Below are 16,310 nucleotides of genomic sequence, written 5' to 3' on the forward strand. Positions count from 1 at the left end.
ATTAAAAATATATTATCAACACATGTCAAAGAAGGACAGTAAAACAACTAGACTATCACAGATATATATTTAATACTAGTAATTAAATCTAAATCAGTTTAACTGTGGAGGACGATGCAAAGGACAAGAGAGCACAAACAACAAAAACTGCATCTTCTATGACAATCCGTGGTGTTTGTTTTCCAAGTGCGTGTTAAACTTGTAACCGAACATAAGTACGGGATTCGTATGATTGTCGATACTCGTGACATGAGGGCAGCAGCATGGAGATCCCTTACACTACAATATACGCATCATTGGTACCATACATCAGATCAAAGGGAGCCGACTACACAATCAATTATTGCAAGATGCATCTTAACCCTTGAGCCACTCTTGTCTTGTTTCAAGCCAGACAATTTTAGTTTCTAGTTTTCTAGATCAGTCAAGTTAACCTACTTTGCCACCGTCCCTTGAGGCATCTTAATATTACTTAACTTTTACTTCAAACACATAAACACTCTTGGTTTAGAAGTTCATCATTATTCTACCACACGATTGTGACAAACTAACAATATATCATATTGTGCCGACAGACTGGCGAAAGATCCGAGTGTGTGTCACTATTTAAAATGTCAAATGGAATCTTATTCGATATGTTATGATTACCCTGTCTATTTTTACCTGACGCCATGTTGAGTGTCGTGTTGACAAATATTTTCGCAAATACACCACTAGATACAATAATGCTGTGTTCTATTCATATAGCATATACCTTAAATCTTCACACCTCAGGAAGATAGACAACATTTCTGATGTCTGTGGTGGTGGTGGTGGAATTGGGTTTAACGTCGTGCTTGAGAATATTTCTCTCATATGACGACGTGCATGCGTGTGTATGTGTATGTGCGGCTGCTTGTACTAGCCCAGACTGAAGCTGGTTTTATAGTGCTAGCCCACTGTGATACCATGCCGCAGTGAAGCATGAATACCCCACACAGACACATTATACTGACTCCGAGCCGACCAGTCCTTGTTGTACCCATTAATGCCAAGCGCCAGGCAGGGACCAACAAGTACCATATTTTAACGTCTTTTGGTATGACGCGGTCGGGGATCGAACCCGCGACCTTCAGCACTCCGGGCGGACGCTCTAACCACTACACCACGGGGGCGGTCCTCTGATGTCTGTTAACATATATAGAGGCATACATGTCTGGAATAGCGTTTTCCAAAGTTTAACAGTCCCTCTTATGTATGAGTAATTGGTATTCTTGTAGGTGAACCAATGACCCCGATACCAAGGGTCGTGTAAGGCTTACAGCATGGTCACTCACATTGATATTGAGTTAACATATCCATACGCAGTATGCATAGTAAACATACGCATAAAGGAAACACATACAGCATATGGGTCTAAAGCCTTCATTTTCTGGCCCAACAGAACATATCGTGCATGTAAATGATATTGTTCACAGACTGTCGAGATATCTGCGCAATGATGATGGCATACTGTTTAAAAGCAGCACGTTTGCCACTTAATCCTCGATAGGAACAGAATTTCACGATGTAATCCAGACATGAAAAGAATATCAGCAGAGGTCTCTAATGTACATATAATATCACCATACTATTATGTTTCCTCACTCTTGGGATGGTCACTTTATGATACATGTCTGAATATCCTGCTTGTCACAGACCATAATAACCGCAATTAAAGCTCAGCGTGTGCAAGCCAAGTCGTCAGCTTCCCCTTTAATTAGTCAACACTGGGAGTCCTTCTTAATGAAAACAGCCAGCCTTAAGCTGTTTATTCCCTGATACAATCACAAGCTGATTATCTAGACTTGTTAACTCTGCCTTGCAGCAGCAACATCACGGATTCCTATAACAGCTTCACCATCGTTTCGTTCAAGAAAGATTTGATTCACTTATTTGTAGATACATTAATATTGGAAGATTTGTTTAGCGGGACCGGCCAGTGATGTAGTTGTGCAGATGGATGTGCGCATGTGTTGGGCGATGCAACCTATAGGAGGGCGCGTGGTTGTATTGATCGCTCGCTATGATCAGTGAATGACGATATACAGGAGGAAGGCCGTCTCAGCCACTTTAGCCGGCCACGACTACCTGATAACGTCGGTGAAGGAGCCAGATAACTTTTGTTTGCGATTCAAGTGTTTCAGAAGAGTTCAGCGGATATGTAGTGTGGGAATGGGCAAGCTCTGAGGAAGCCCGTGCCGTTATTTTCTTACATGATGGGAGAAAATGTTACATTTGATAAACTTCTCAGAGCATATGCCATGAACGGCTCAGATGCGGCAACTGTGGCCAACGACTCCGTCAACGTTGTTCCCTGTACCAACACCACGGGAAACGTGTCCCAGTTGAAATGCATTTCAGTGGATCCGACATCAGGGACGTTACCTCGAGAAATTACATTCCACGACGACAACTTGGTGTCTGTGATCGCTTACTCATGTCTGTTCCTTGTGGCGGCCTGTGGGAATCTTACTGTTTTTATTACGTTATTTCGAAACAGGAATATCAAGTCCCGTGTCAATCTCTTCATCATGCACCTGTCCATAGCGGATTTAATAGTAACTTTCGTCATGCTGCCGTTGGAGACGGCGTGGAACATCACAGTCGCGTGGAAGGCGGGTGAAGTCGCCTGCCGCATCCTAATGTTCTTTCGTGCCTTCGGTTTGTACCTTTCCTCCTTCACGCTTGTCACTATCAGCCTGGACCGGTATTTTGCAATCATGCGACCTCTGAGTTTAAACGACGCGGACAAACGAGGGAAGATAATGCTGGTGTTGGCATGGATCTTCAGCTTTGTAGCTAGCATCCCACAGGTAAGACCAACACGCGCGCATGTCCAAACATTAACACAACTCACCCAAACCTTAAATGTCTCACCCGTACAACACACAGAGAGACAGAATTCAACTTAATTCCACTCAGTGTTTACTTAAAACTAAAGTCTTCAGACTTAGGTGGCCAAGGGAAACAAAAGGAAACAAGTGAAAACGAGTAGTTTGAAAGCTTTAGAAGCATTCTGATTGATAACCGTGGCAGAAGCTGTATCCCTATCGGTGGCCTTTCATGATTGTGTACAATGGGGACACCATGTGTTGAGTGCACACATCAGATAAACGGTTCTGACCATCACAATCAAGATTCTGTAATTCAGAAATACGAATTATGCGTCAGTCATGAAAGATAACGTATTGTTCTATGTTCCAAACTAATCTTAACCCGATTATTGTAGAGTACGTCAGAGCGCGGTAGGAACAAGAATGTAGTGTTTGAAAGATGTTGACAATATTGAGTTTGAACTGACACAGAATACAAGTTGCCCCTTTTCGGTGTTGATGTACTGAGACAGAATACAAGTTGCCCCCTCTCGGTGTCCATGTACTGAGACAGAATACAAGTTGCCCCATTTGGGTGTCCATGTACTGACACAGAATACAAGTTGCCCCCTTTTCGGTGTTGATGTACTGAGACAGAATACAAGTTGCCCCCTTTCGGTGTCCATGTACTGAGACAGAATACAAGTTGCCCCCTTTCGGTGTCCATGTACTGACACAGAATACAAGTTGACCCCTTTCGGTGTTGATGTACTGAGACAGAATACAAGTTGCCCCCTTTCGGTGTCCATGTACTGAGACAGAATACAATTGCCCCCTGTGGGTGTCGATGTGCTCATACAATCTGCACGTTTGTCCTGACTTTATCGATGTTCAGACACAAGATATAAATTTTGGCCCGGTGTTGATGTACTGACGCAGAATACAAGTTTGTACCCTGAAGGTATTGATGTACAGGGAGAGTATAGAGGTTTGTTCCTGGGGTGGTGATATAATTACACAAGATACAAGTTTGTGCCTGTAGGTATGGATGTACAGGGAGAGTGTGGTGATATAATTACACAAGATACAAGTTTGTGCTCTGTAGGTATTGAGGTACAGGGAGAGTATAGAGGTTTGTTCCTGGGGTGGTGATATAATTACACAAGATACAAGTTTGTGCTCTGTAGGTATTGAGGTACAGGGAGAGTATAGAGGTTTGTTCCTGGGGTGGTGATATAATTACACAAGATACAAGTTTGTGTTAGGCATTGAGGTACAGGGAGAGTACAGAGGTTTGTTCACTTGGGTGGTGATATAATTACACAAGATACAAGTTTGTGCTCAGTAGGTATTGAGGTACAGGGAGAGTATAGAGGTTTGTTCCTGGGGTGGTGATATAATTACACAAGATACAAGTTTGTGCTCTGTAGGTATTGATGTACAGGGAGAGTGTAGAGGTTTGTTCCTGGGGTGGTGATATAATTACACAAGATACAAGTTTGTGCTCTGTAGGTATTGAGGTACAGGGAGAGTACAGAGGTTTGTTCACTTGGGTGGTGATATAATTACACAAGATACAAGTTTGTGCTCAGTAGGTATTGAGGTACAGGGAGAGTATAGAGGTTTGTTCCTGGGGTGGTGATATAATTACACAAGATACAAGTTTGTGCTCTGTAGGTATTGAGGTACAGGAGAGTACAGAGGTTTGTTCACTTGGGTGGTGATATAATTACACAAGATACAAGTTTGTGCTCTGTAGGTATTGATGTACAGGGAGAGTGTAGCGGTTTGTTCCTGGGGTGGTGATATAATTACACAAGATACAAGTTTGTGTTCTGTAGGTATTGATGTACAGGGAGAGTACAGAGGTTTGTTCACTTGGGTGGTGATATAATTACACAAGATACAAGTTTGTGCTCAGTAGGTATTGAGGTACAGGGAGAGTATAGAGGTTTGTTCCTGGGGTGGTGATATAATTACACAAGATACAAGTTTGTGCTCTGTAGACATTGATGTACAGGGAGAGTGTAGAGGTTTGTTCCTGGGGTGGTGATATAATTACACAAGATACAAGTTTGTGCTCTGTAGGTATTGAGGTACAGGGAGAGTACAGAGGTTTGTTCACTTGGGTGGTGATATAATTACACAAGATACAAGTTTGTGCTCAGTAGGTATTGAGGTACAGGGAGAGTATAGAGGTTTGTTCCTGGGGTGGTGATATAATTACACAAGATACAAGTTTGTGCTCTGTAGGTATTGAGGTACAGGGAGAGTACAGAGGTTTGTTCACTTGGGTGGTGATATAATTAAACAAGATACAAGTTTGTGCTCTGTAGGTATTGATGTACAGGGAGAGTGTAGAGGTTTGTTCCTGGGGTGGTGATATAATTACACAAGATACAAGTTTGTGCTCTGTAGGTATTGAGGTACAGGGAGAGTACAGAGGTTTGTTCACTTGGGTGGTGATATAATTACACAAGATACAAGTTTGTGCTCTGTAGGTATTGATGTACAGGGAGAGTGTAGAGGTTTGTTCCTGGGGTGGTGATATAATTACACAAGATACAAGTTTGTGCTCTGTAGGTATTGAGGTACAGGGAGAGTATAGAGGTTTGTTCCTGGGGTGGTGATATAATTACACAATATACAAGTTTGTGCTCTGTAGGTATTGATGTACAGGGAGAGTACAGAGGTTTGTTCCTGGGGCGGTGATATAATAACACAATATACAAGTTTGTGCTCTGTAGGTATTGAGTGAGTGAGTTAAAATTTAACGTCACATCGGCAATATCTCAGCCATATCGTGACGAGCTGTAGGTATTGATGTACAGGAGAGTATAGAGGTTTGTTCCTGGGGTGGTGATATAATTACACAATATACAAGTTTGTGCTCTGTAAGTATTGATGTACAGGGAGAGTATAGAGGTTTGTTCCTGGGGTGGTGATATAATTTCACAATATACAAGTTTGTGCTCTGTAGGTATTGAGTGAGTGAGTTAAAATTTAACGTCACATCGGCAATATTTCAGCCATATCGTGACGAGCTGTAGGTATTGATGTACAGGGAGAGTATAGAGGTTTGTTCCTGGGGCGGTGATATAATTACACAAGATACAAGTTTGTTTCCATGCCGGTTTGAGTGCTGACACAGATTCAACTCAGCTCTGCCGTCTGTTAGTGTTTCGGTATTAAATCTACTGAAAGGCACTGCGCCAGCTGACAGAGTGGTCAATCTTTCGATTTTGCTTACAATAAACCTCTCTTCTAATAAAGTCTTTATTAAGTTCTTTCACGTAGAAGAGTGGGCTTCCGTATTGCCTCAGTCAGTGGTAGCGGCTAATGCTGGGGAATTCAATCACAATTCTATATATGAGTCCTACAGTCTGTTTGATTACGAAAGTAACGTCGTCTGTACCTCGTAATCCTTATTAGAACACACCAACCCCAAACCTGTCTCCGGGCACCGGCAACAACCATAGGAAACAAGCATTACAATCACTCTTATCACTTTTATCTCTAACTATTTCTTTTCATATCTAAATCTATTTTCTGATATTTTAAATCAGGTTTATGTTAGACCTAGAAACCAGTTAACAGCTGGGGTTGCATTTTCGTCTAATTTTTTCCCCGATATTCCAAATAGTTATGTTGGGTCCCTGAACCACTCGACAATTTGGGTTGTATTTTTACTCCATCAATAGATAGTGTGATCCCAGTGGAACAGCTCCGTCGTATGGTGACCATATGGGTCTGTCGCGAAATAATGTTGCATTATTTCCTTACTCATGTTTATTATTAAAATTGCTTCTTGATTTTTATTGAATTCTTGTATCTCTGGTATTGCGGTGAAAGTAAGAACATCATGAAAAGATTATTCATTATAGTGAGCGAGTTTACTTTTACGCCGCTTTTAGCAATATTCAAGCAATATCACGGCGGGGGACACTAGAAATGGGCATCACACATTATACCCGGGTGTTCAGTGTGACGAGCGAACGCTTTAACCGCTAGGCTACCCCACCGTTATCCCGTTATACGTTATCCCATGTAAAACACGCAATTATCTGTATACCTTCATACGGTTTTAACCTTGAACACGACGCAAACATCCTCCTCGCCATGATGTAGTACTGCAGACGGAAGTCATGATCCCAACAACTTTCGTCCTTGCGTAAGCGATCTCGATTTGTTACGAAAATGGTTCTGACATCCAAACGAGTTGAATTCAAAAGGTTTCATCAATATATAATTTATATTTTTCGAAGTATAAATAGGCACACAGTCGATATAAGTCGTGGGCGTCCTTGAGAGGGGTTTAACTTGAAGGGATTATCTGTAACATTTCTCTGTACGAACGTCATGTCGTCAATATATATGTCGTTTTCGATTGTGTCATTCGCTTGGAAACTCACTAATCATGTTTTGTTAGAATGGGAGGCACTTGGGTATTACCACAATGCATGTTAAATTAGTTACAATTTAATGTAAATACATGGCGAAACAAAACACTGACGTACAGCAGCAGTAACGCAATGGTCGTAACTCCGATATTCTTTCACTTTGACGTACAACATCAGTAACGCAATGGCAGTTTACGCAATGGTCGTACAGCAGCGGTAACGCAATGGTCGTAACTCCGATATTCTTTCACTTTGACGTACAGTAACGCGATGGTCGTAACTCCGATATACTTTAACAGTAACGCAATGGTCGTAACTCCGATATTCTTTCACTTTGACGTACAGTAACTCCGATACTTCACTTTGACGTACAGGAGCAGTAACGCGATGGTCGTAACTCCGATATTCTTTCACTTTGACGTACAGCAGCAGTAACGCAATGGTCGTAACTCCGATATTCTTTCACTTTGACGTACAGGAGCAGTAACGCAATGGTCGCAACTCCGATATACTTTAACACTGACTTACAACATCAGTAACGCGATGGTCGTAACTCCGATATATTTTAACATTGACGTACAGCAATGGTCGTAACTCCGATATTCTTTAACATTCATGTAATACATCAGTAACGCGATGGTCGTAACCGCTATATACTTTAAAGCTGACGTACAGCAGCAGTAACGCGTTGGTCGTAACTCCGATATAATGTTACACTGACGTACAACAGCAGTAACGCAATAGTCGTAACTCCGATATACTTTAACACTAACATACAGCAGCAGTAACGCGATGGTCGTAACTCCAATATACTTTAACACTGGCGTACAGCAGCAGTAACGTAGTGGTCGTAACTCCGATATACTTCCACAGTAACGTGCAGCAGCAGTAACGCAATCGTCGAAACTCCAATATACTTTAACGCTGGCATACAGCAGCAGTAACGCGATGGTCGTAACTCTGATATACATGTACCTTAACACTAACGTGCAGCAGCAGTAACGCAATGGTCGTAACTCCGATATACTTTAACACTGACATACAGCAGCAGTACGCGATGGTCGTAACTCCGATATAGTTTAATGCCGCCGTACAACAGTAACAGCGTCATTGTTATAAATAGGCATTGATCATCACAGTCTCAACCTTCAAGTGGCTTGGTAGGGTAGCCTATAGGTAGTCGTTTAAGCGTTCGTCGAATGTCCGTGTTTGAATTCCCACATGGGTAAAATATATGAAGTCTATTTCTGGTGTTCCCCGCCGTGATCTTAAGTTTTAGAACATTGCTAAAAGCGGCGTAAAGCCATACTCACTTACTCACTTAAAGTGTTCCATGATTTTTGGAAATACAAAAACAACTATGGGGCATTTAGAAGTCACACGATTAAAATGTGTAGAAAAAGTCTTCCCTTGAGACCATTTCTCCGATCTCCTATACTTTGTCTGCACCGAATACATGCCTTTCCTCTGATCTCAGCAGAGGCAGCGGAGCGCAGAAATGAATGTTTGAGTTTAGTTTTACACTACTTTGTACGAGATTCCAATGTGAGAGTTAAGTGATGGAGTATACACCTGATCAATTTGCCTTCATCACGTCTGTGAGAACAGACAAAGCATGGAAACAAGCTCACGTCCAAGAAATGTTGCTTCCAAACACGGATAACTTAACCGTCCTTGCCCAAGGACAAAGAACACCATACCACTCTCTACTCATTTCCGCTTGCTTACACTGGCAATTGTATTGGGGTCCAGGAATGGAACTATATACATCTATCCACAAATGTTAAACAAAGATGTGCCATACTTTGTCTACAGAAATTGGGGGTTTAGAAGAAGAATGGGACAGATGTTTAGTGGAATGATCAGTGTTTTGTATATTCTGTTGATGTTTTTCAAGTGCAGTCAGCTATGCTATGTCGTGTTATCTCAAAACATTTAGCAGACAACAATAAGGCTCAGTCCACAAGCTCCGGGTACTATTCTATAGCTTAATGTCTTTTCTCGGGGAACTTTTCGCGTGGGAGAGTTATTGTGTTTTTCCATTAACATCGAAGTAGAAGCTTAGTTTAATTATGACCCATCCATCCTGTGAAGTACGCGGTTGGTAGATAAAATATACCTTCTAAGCCAGCTTGACATTCTGGTATCCCCGATCTCATGCATATTTCATTAGGTATAACGTTCTCCTTTTTATAACCAGCATATTGATTTTATATGAGTTAGCTGAAGTTGATCACAAGATTCTCGAAACACATAAGTGCTCGTCTATTTTATGTGCACATTATGTAATTGTTTACGTCAACCCTGGTGTCACAACATTGACCTGAAGTTGCACATTCCCACCACTATACATATACCTACATATACCTAAATACCACATATATCTACATGTACCTAAATACCTACATGTACCTACAAACATATACCTAAATACCACATATACCGACATGTACGTAAGTAAACCACATATACATACACCTGTATATACGATGATACCTACATGTACCTACATACATCAGTACCCGTGAAGGTCCGGGTTAGAATATTGATCTTTAGTAACCCATGTTTGTCGTAAAAGGCGACTAACGGGATCGGGTGGTCAGGCTCGCTGATTTGGTTGACACATGTCATCGGTTTCCCAACTGCGCAGATCGATGCTCATGCTGTTGATCACCGGATTGTTTGGTCCAGACTCGATTATTTACAGACCGCCGCCATATAGCTGGAAATTGCTAAGTGCGGCGTAAAACTAAACTCACCCATTCATATACATCAACATATACCTACATATACCCAACATACGTACTTTATAAGTTGTTCACTGGTCACGAGGGGGGCATGGGTTGATGTACCCTCGATGTTTGTTTATGTTCCCTGAGCCCGAAGGACGAGGGGAACATAAACAAACATTGAGGGTACACCAACCCATGGTCCCCGAGGGACCAGTGAACAACGTATTTATCTTACTGAACACCTTAATGTTAATTTTGAATTGTTTGAAGCACAGGTACAAATCTTTTTGTAGCCAACGCTAGGTTTTGCTGACAAGAAAAACAGCTTTAGAGTTATCTCCCTTTCATCGATTTGCATTCGCAAAACATCGGTAATTACCGTACATCACGTGATTCAATGTAATTCGAGATTACTACCACGAAGTACCAAATGAGTTGCCATTGACAGCGGGGTACATTGAAATGTTACTCGCTTGTGAGCGGGGTACATTGAAAATGATAGATGAGCGCTCAGCCAATCAGAAAGCGACAGAAAGATAAATAGTTATATACGCCTACATGTACAATTTTTCGTAAATATACCTCATTTATTACCCACGTGGTCAACGTATGGGTAGTTACATACTAATCTCGTACGTCACACGAGTGTCGTATCGCGTTGACCTGTGTCGTAACGACTTGACCTGAGATTCTAACGATTTGATTGGATAACCGATGACCTCTCAGTTAGGTCACGTTGTGACGGAACTACTTGTTCATTCATAACAAACACGTGAATTCATTCATTCTACAACTTAGATGCATTGTGGGAATGTAAACATTGCGAACGTTGTCGTGTCGCTGTTTAATTGTGAGTCGAAGTGAGACATTATATCCGTCGAAAAATATAAACGCAATGTTTCCACCAGTGATGTTATCCGAGTGATGTTAGCCGGGGTGCTACGGAGTAGTTTACTGTAGGAGGCTGTACGAGAGGCGATGACAACTGACATGCATCGTGACGTCGGTTACCAAGGGGACAAACGAGAATGGCGTAGTGACGTCAATACAGTGTGACGTCATGCAAAAGTGTACTTCAGAACAAAATTCTTCCGCAACCTCTTTATGAAACCGGTTTCGGTTTGAAACCATAACAATAACGAAAATACGCTATTTTGTCAATTCAATGCATGTAAGACGTGGGTAATAAATAAAATACCACACTCGGTCTCATTACATACGAATTATACGAAACGAGTGTCCTTCCTATGGTACCTGACCGAGCTTTCGTATGTAATGAGGCCTCGTGTAGTATTCTCTATATACGTACATACACCTACATATACCACGTACTCCACGTGGACGCCGCGCTGGTCATAGTAGATAAATGGCCCCAAACCGACGAATTACACACGCTGATCACTGGGACATCCGTAATCATATCTTTTCTATGCACCGAAATATTCTAACATTATGTGAGGCAGACGTTGATACATAAAGAGATGCAGATGTAGCAACTATACTATTTCTGCGTGTTTTAGTATGTGCGGGTCACCAAGCAGTCCAGTAGGCAGATGGCTTGTTGAGACCTGCCCAGTGGTCTCCGAACGTCTGTACTGACCTGAGGACAATGCACCTCATTTCGTATGAAAGTGAGAAGATCTCACCGACTTTGTCCAGGAATCAAGGGATAAACTCGGCCACTGAAGATGGTAGTAATGATGGCTGAAGTTCTCGAGAGGTATTTACATGCTACTGGTCTAAGTGTACTCAAGGTGTCAAGGCAGAAGTGATGCTGGTTTCACTGGCAATGCTGGTCTTGATGCTAGGTCTACAGGCAGGAGCGATGCTGGTCTAGGAGCGCAGATGATCTACAGGCAGGAGCAATGCTGGTCTTGGTGCTAGGTCTATGAGCGATGCTGGTCTAGGAGCGCAGATGATCTACAGGCAGGAGCGATGCTGGTCTAGGAGCGCAGAAGGTCTACAGGCAGGAGCGATGCTGGTCTAGGAGCGCAGATGATCTACAGGCAGGAGCGATGCTGGTCTAGGAGCGCAGATGATCTACAGGCAGGAGCAATGCTGGTCTAGCAGCGCAGATGATCTACAGGCAGGAGCGATGCTGGTCTAGGAGCGCAGATGATCTACAGGCAGGAGCAATGTTGGTCTAGCAGCGCAGAAGGTCTACAGGCAGGAGCAATGCTGGTCTAGCAGCGCAGAAGGTCTACAGGCAGGAGCAATGCCGGTTTACGTGGGCGGGAGGTCTCTACAGGTAGCAGATATGCTCGTCAAAGTATTGAGGGGGACAATATAGGTTGAATACTTGAATCTGTACTTGTGTACACTGTGAAAGTCTAATCACAAATCTTTCATATTTTATATTTGACCACTTCCTTAACGCCATTGTGCATTCATATCCTTCCTCCGTGGGAGCCATGTCAAATTACATTATCAGAGTATAGTTAGTAACGTTTGCACGTACCGTAGCGCAACATGGCTATGGTGTCATTCCTGATTTTGACCTTTTAAGGACATAGAAACGAGTCGATTGTACAATTCCAACTATATCCTGAGTACATGTTTGTTTGACGCCGCCTTGAGCAGTATTACAGCTGTACGAAAGTCAGTCAATATCGGTGGACCATTATTTCTGTCAGTCCTATTGATTCCGCTTATCGTACAGCTGTGATTTACTTAATTTCTTTCATTGTTTGTGTCTGAGCTATCGATGCTAACGCCTAGGGTTATTGACATGCTAGCAACTAGCACAAGTCAGCGTGCTGTGGCCACGACATGCAAGGTTTCATTTCATCGCAGCCACCCATTAATCCTGCCATCCTTTAATCCAACACATCCAGCTCCCTTACCTCCATGAAATCACGAGCTTGTTGTGTGTACCCTTTTCTGTTGCTTTATATCACCCGTGAAGGTCCGGGTTAGAATTGATCTTCAGTAACCCATGCTTGTCGTAAGAGGCGACTAACGGGATCCGGTGGCCATATAAATACCTACTGGATAAAATATGATTATAACATACATGTAATTTCAAAATTGGTCACGATGTTTTGGGAAAGGTTGATTCCTGTAAATACCAAGGCGGTATCTTTAAAATAAACAAAACAATAACATGATGAAACATCTTCAGAGCAGGTGCTCTGACGCTGTTTGAAATATTCGCTGAAGGCAAATGCTAGATTGTTCCTCAAACGATATCACAAGCTGAAGCTACTGGAATATTGCTCGTCAGAAAGTGAGAGTTGAAGTCAGTTGAACTCTCAGGACGCATGCAATCCCTAAGCAGCATCTGCGTTAAGTTTAGTATTGGTGGCAGAGGAGGGTCACACTGATGACTGATGTAGGAGCTCAGTGTCTGGTCAACTGATATACAAGTTATATCAACCGGAATCTCTCTGAAACTAATTGTCACTGCGTCGATAATTCCAAATGAAGAATCAATAATACCAGAGAAACTAATCAATCAATGTTCCGCGAATGACCTGTGTACACTTCATTTCGTGTTAACTGAAGAACTATCCTTGGTCGCCAAGATCTTACAACAATATGGGCGAATGACAAGAAGAACTCCTCTGCTGAGAGTTCTTCCAGCGGTTGACGTATTGGTCAGATTAAGGATATACAAAGGCCTTAGTTGGTAATTGGAATGCAAAATGACATTGAGACATCCTATAAATGACGTTGTGGATGTATGCTCACATGGTCTCCAACATATGATTAAAAACTTAGGTTCCTTTATATACTGAGTAATGGCTGTAAGAAGCAAGGGAAATCTTAATGTAAAGATTCACGACTGAAAGAAATATCGAGTGTCTCCATAAAAACTTACTGGCTAAGTGATCAATAAGAATGTCTATGGTGACAAAAAATGTTGAAATATTGCGCGTCTTCAAGTTAAATCTGTTGTTTAATGCACTGATTGTACGTAAACGATTGCGCGTCTGTAACCAGCTGAATTAATCTTCCATCCAGTGGACATGGAACCTATAGCCTGCATTGCTCTGTATAAAGGTTGGTATATAAGCCTTTAATTGCTAGCTGACGATTCACGGCATTTAACGACGAAGAATCGATCAGCATTATTTTGTCATTTAATGTGGGTATCATTTAAGTGAAGGACACTCAGCGAAGGAAATTGTTGAAATTACGGCTGTTTAACACTTTAACAAGCCAAGGTTTGACGAGCAAACCCCTTGAGTGATTACAGCGCAAGATTGGGGCAATATTTACGTCTAATTAGCAATTATCCTTCATAAGCCAATATTTATGAGATATTTACTTTGTCGTTCACAGCCTTGTTTAATTACACGGTGCACATATGTGGGAATACGCGGAATATTCTCTATATTCTGCCTTCCTCTTCACGAGATTTTATTGCGCTCTGCGTTTGTAAAATTTTCTTTGGGACTAACGTTAATTAGCCTTCAATTTATCTTCTCGCGTTTCAACAATTTAGCGTAAATGGGTTGCCGATTTCGGAAAATTAACCAACTTCCAACGTTCTTTACTGATAATTGATTGTAATCATTCCTTCTCCAGCTCTCTGTTGTGTCCCTTATGACATCCTGGTGTGTCGGAAGTGCCACCCGTGCCACTTACGGCACTGAATTTGTCCGTCTGATTTACTCACGTGGACATTACATAAATTCAGTTTACCTTATCGTTGCCTTTCGTGTCGTTCTACCTCCGGTGCGTTAAATTAAATTTCCGTTGAGTGAGAATCCGGCTGAAGGCATCTCTTGAGGGCCAAATCGCGTTGTTATCTTGGCTGGTGTCACATAATGACTTGTTTCATGCAGCCTCTGCTTACGAAAGGTTTTGATCCTACAGTCCGCAATAAACAATTTTGCCATTTACCAAAATATACTCTTTCAAAAAAGAAACGCACGGGTGAATTGTAATTTGTCAACGCACTTTAATCCAAGTCAAACTAAAAAATATTTGTTTTGACAGCAAATTATATTGAATGGAGGTTTAAACCCGTACACAGTCGCCAAAAAACATCACTTGATAAAAAGCATAACCCTAAACACGTCAGTGTCCGAAATGCATGGACCTTTCACGTGGAAATGGACCCCAAAGCGTGATGCACGTGCAAATTGGTGAAACTGTGTTCTGAGGTGAGGTTTATAAAGAAATGACCCAAATGTATTTCTAGTCGCATTTTTGAGCTTACACGGAGACTGTCGAAATGCCAAGATTGGGAGGTGCAGATCGAAATATTGCAATTGGCCGTCTAGAGGCTGGAGAGCCAGTCACATCCGTTGCACGTCACTTCCATGTCCACCATAGCACTATTTCACGACTTTGGGGTCGTTACCAACATCATTTACACTACTGACCAGCTCTAGTGAGAGAGAATAATCAATTCCTTTTCGTTTGCGTATCAAACCCCCAAAGGATATTAACTAGCTATCTTTTAATAGTAAGGCTCACACAATTTACGAAGGAGATAGCAGATTGAGCCTATATAAACATGCAGACAATAAAACGTCAGTTTGGAAAGGAATCTACTCCAGTGTTAGCGGACATAGTTGACAACCTGTCACAGACATATGAAATGGGTGTGACACATACTTGCGTATTAACGAGAGGTAAAGATGTCACCGTACGTGTGGAAACGAACGCAGGTTGAAATTCCATTAAGTTTCCAGTCTTGCTGTTGGGTCTTCACCTTATGCCTAGTCTCTCAGTGATTTGCCGTAAGGTGTTCCCTTATGTCTAGTCTGGATGAGTGTTGTTTTAAGATGTTCACCTTATGCCTAGTCTCTCAGTGATTTGCCGTAAGGTGTTCACTTATGTCTAGTCTGGATGAGTGTTGTTTTAAGATGTTCACCTTATGCCTAGTCTCTCTGTGATTTGCCGTAAGGTGTTCACCTTATGTCTAGTCTGGATGAGTGTTGTTTTAAGATGTTCACCTTATGCCTAGTCTCTCAGTGATTTGCCGTAAGGTGTTCACCTTATGTCTAGTCTGGATGAGTGTTGTTTTAAGATGTTCACCTTATGCCTAGTCTCTCAGTGATTTGCCGTAAGGTGTTCACCTTATGTCTAGTCTGGATGAGTGTTGTTTTAAGATGTTCACCTCATGCCTAGTCTCTGTAAGGTGATTTGCCGTAAGGTCTTCACCTTATGTCTAGTCTGGATGAGTGTTGTTTTAAGATGTTCACCTCATGCCTAGTCTCTCAGTGATTTGCCGTAAGGTGTTCACCTTATGTCTAGTCTGGATAAGTTTTAAGATGTTCACCTCATGCCTGTCTCTCAGTGATTTGCCGTAAGGTCTTCACCTTATGCCTAGTCTGGATAAGTGTTGTTTTAAGATGTTCACCTCATGCCTAGTCTCTCAGTGATTTGCC

General features: G+C 42.0%; 1 protein-coding gene across 2 annotated transcripts in view; it reads left to right on the plus strand.

Moving 5' to 3' along the window:
* Positions 1-2,058: 2,058 nt before the first annotated feature.
* LOC124290141 (adipokinetic hormone/corazonin-related peptide receptor variant I-like) overlaps positions 2,059-16,310 on the plus strand; it is a 45,075-nt gene continuing 30,823 nt past the window's right edge. Inside the window, exon 1 of one of the 2 annotated variants that reach the window (XM_046726843.1) lies at positions 2,059-2,834. In XM_046726843.1, coding sequence (XP_046582799.1) covers positions 2,235-2,834 — 600 coding nt within the window. In that variant the 5' untranslated portion in view covers positions 2,059-2,234. The remainder of the gene's footprint in view (positions 2,835-16,310) is intronic. The other variant, XM_046726835.1, reaches the window with a different exon arrangement.

Source organism: Haliotis rubra, unplaced genomic scaffold (assembly GCF_003918875.1).
Source record: "Haliotis rubra isolate DU_JTF1 unplaced genomic scaffold, ASM391887v1 Scf1121, whole genome shotgun sequence".
NCBI classification, from domain to species: Eukaryota; Metazoa; Mollusca; class Gastropoda; order Lepetellida; family Haliotidae; genus Haliotis; species Haliotis rubra.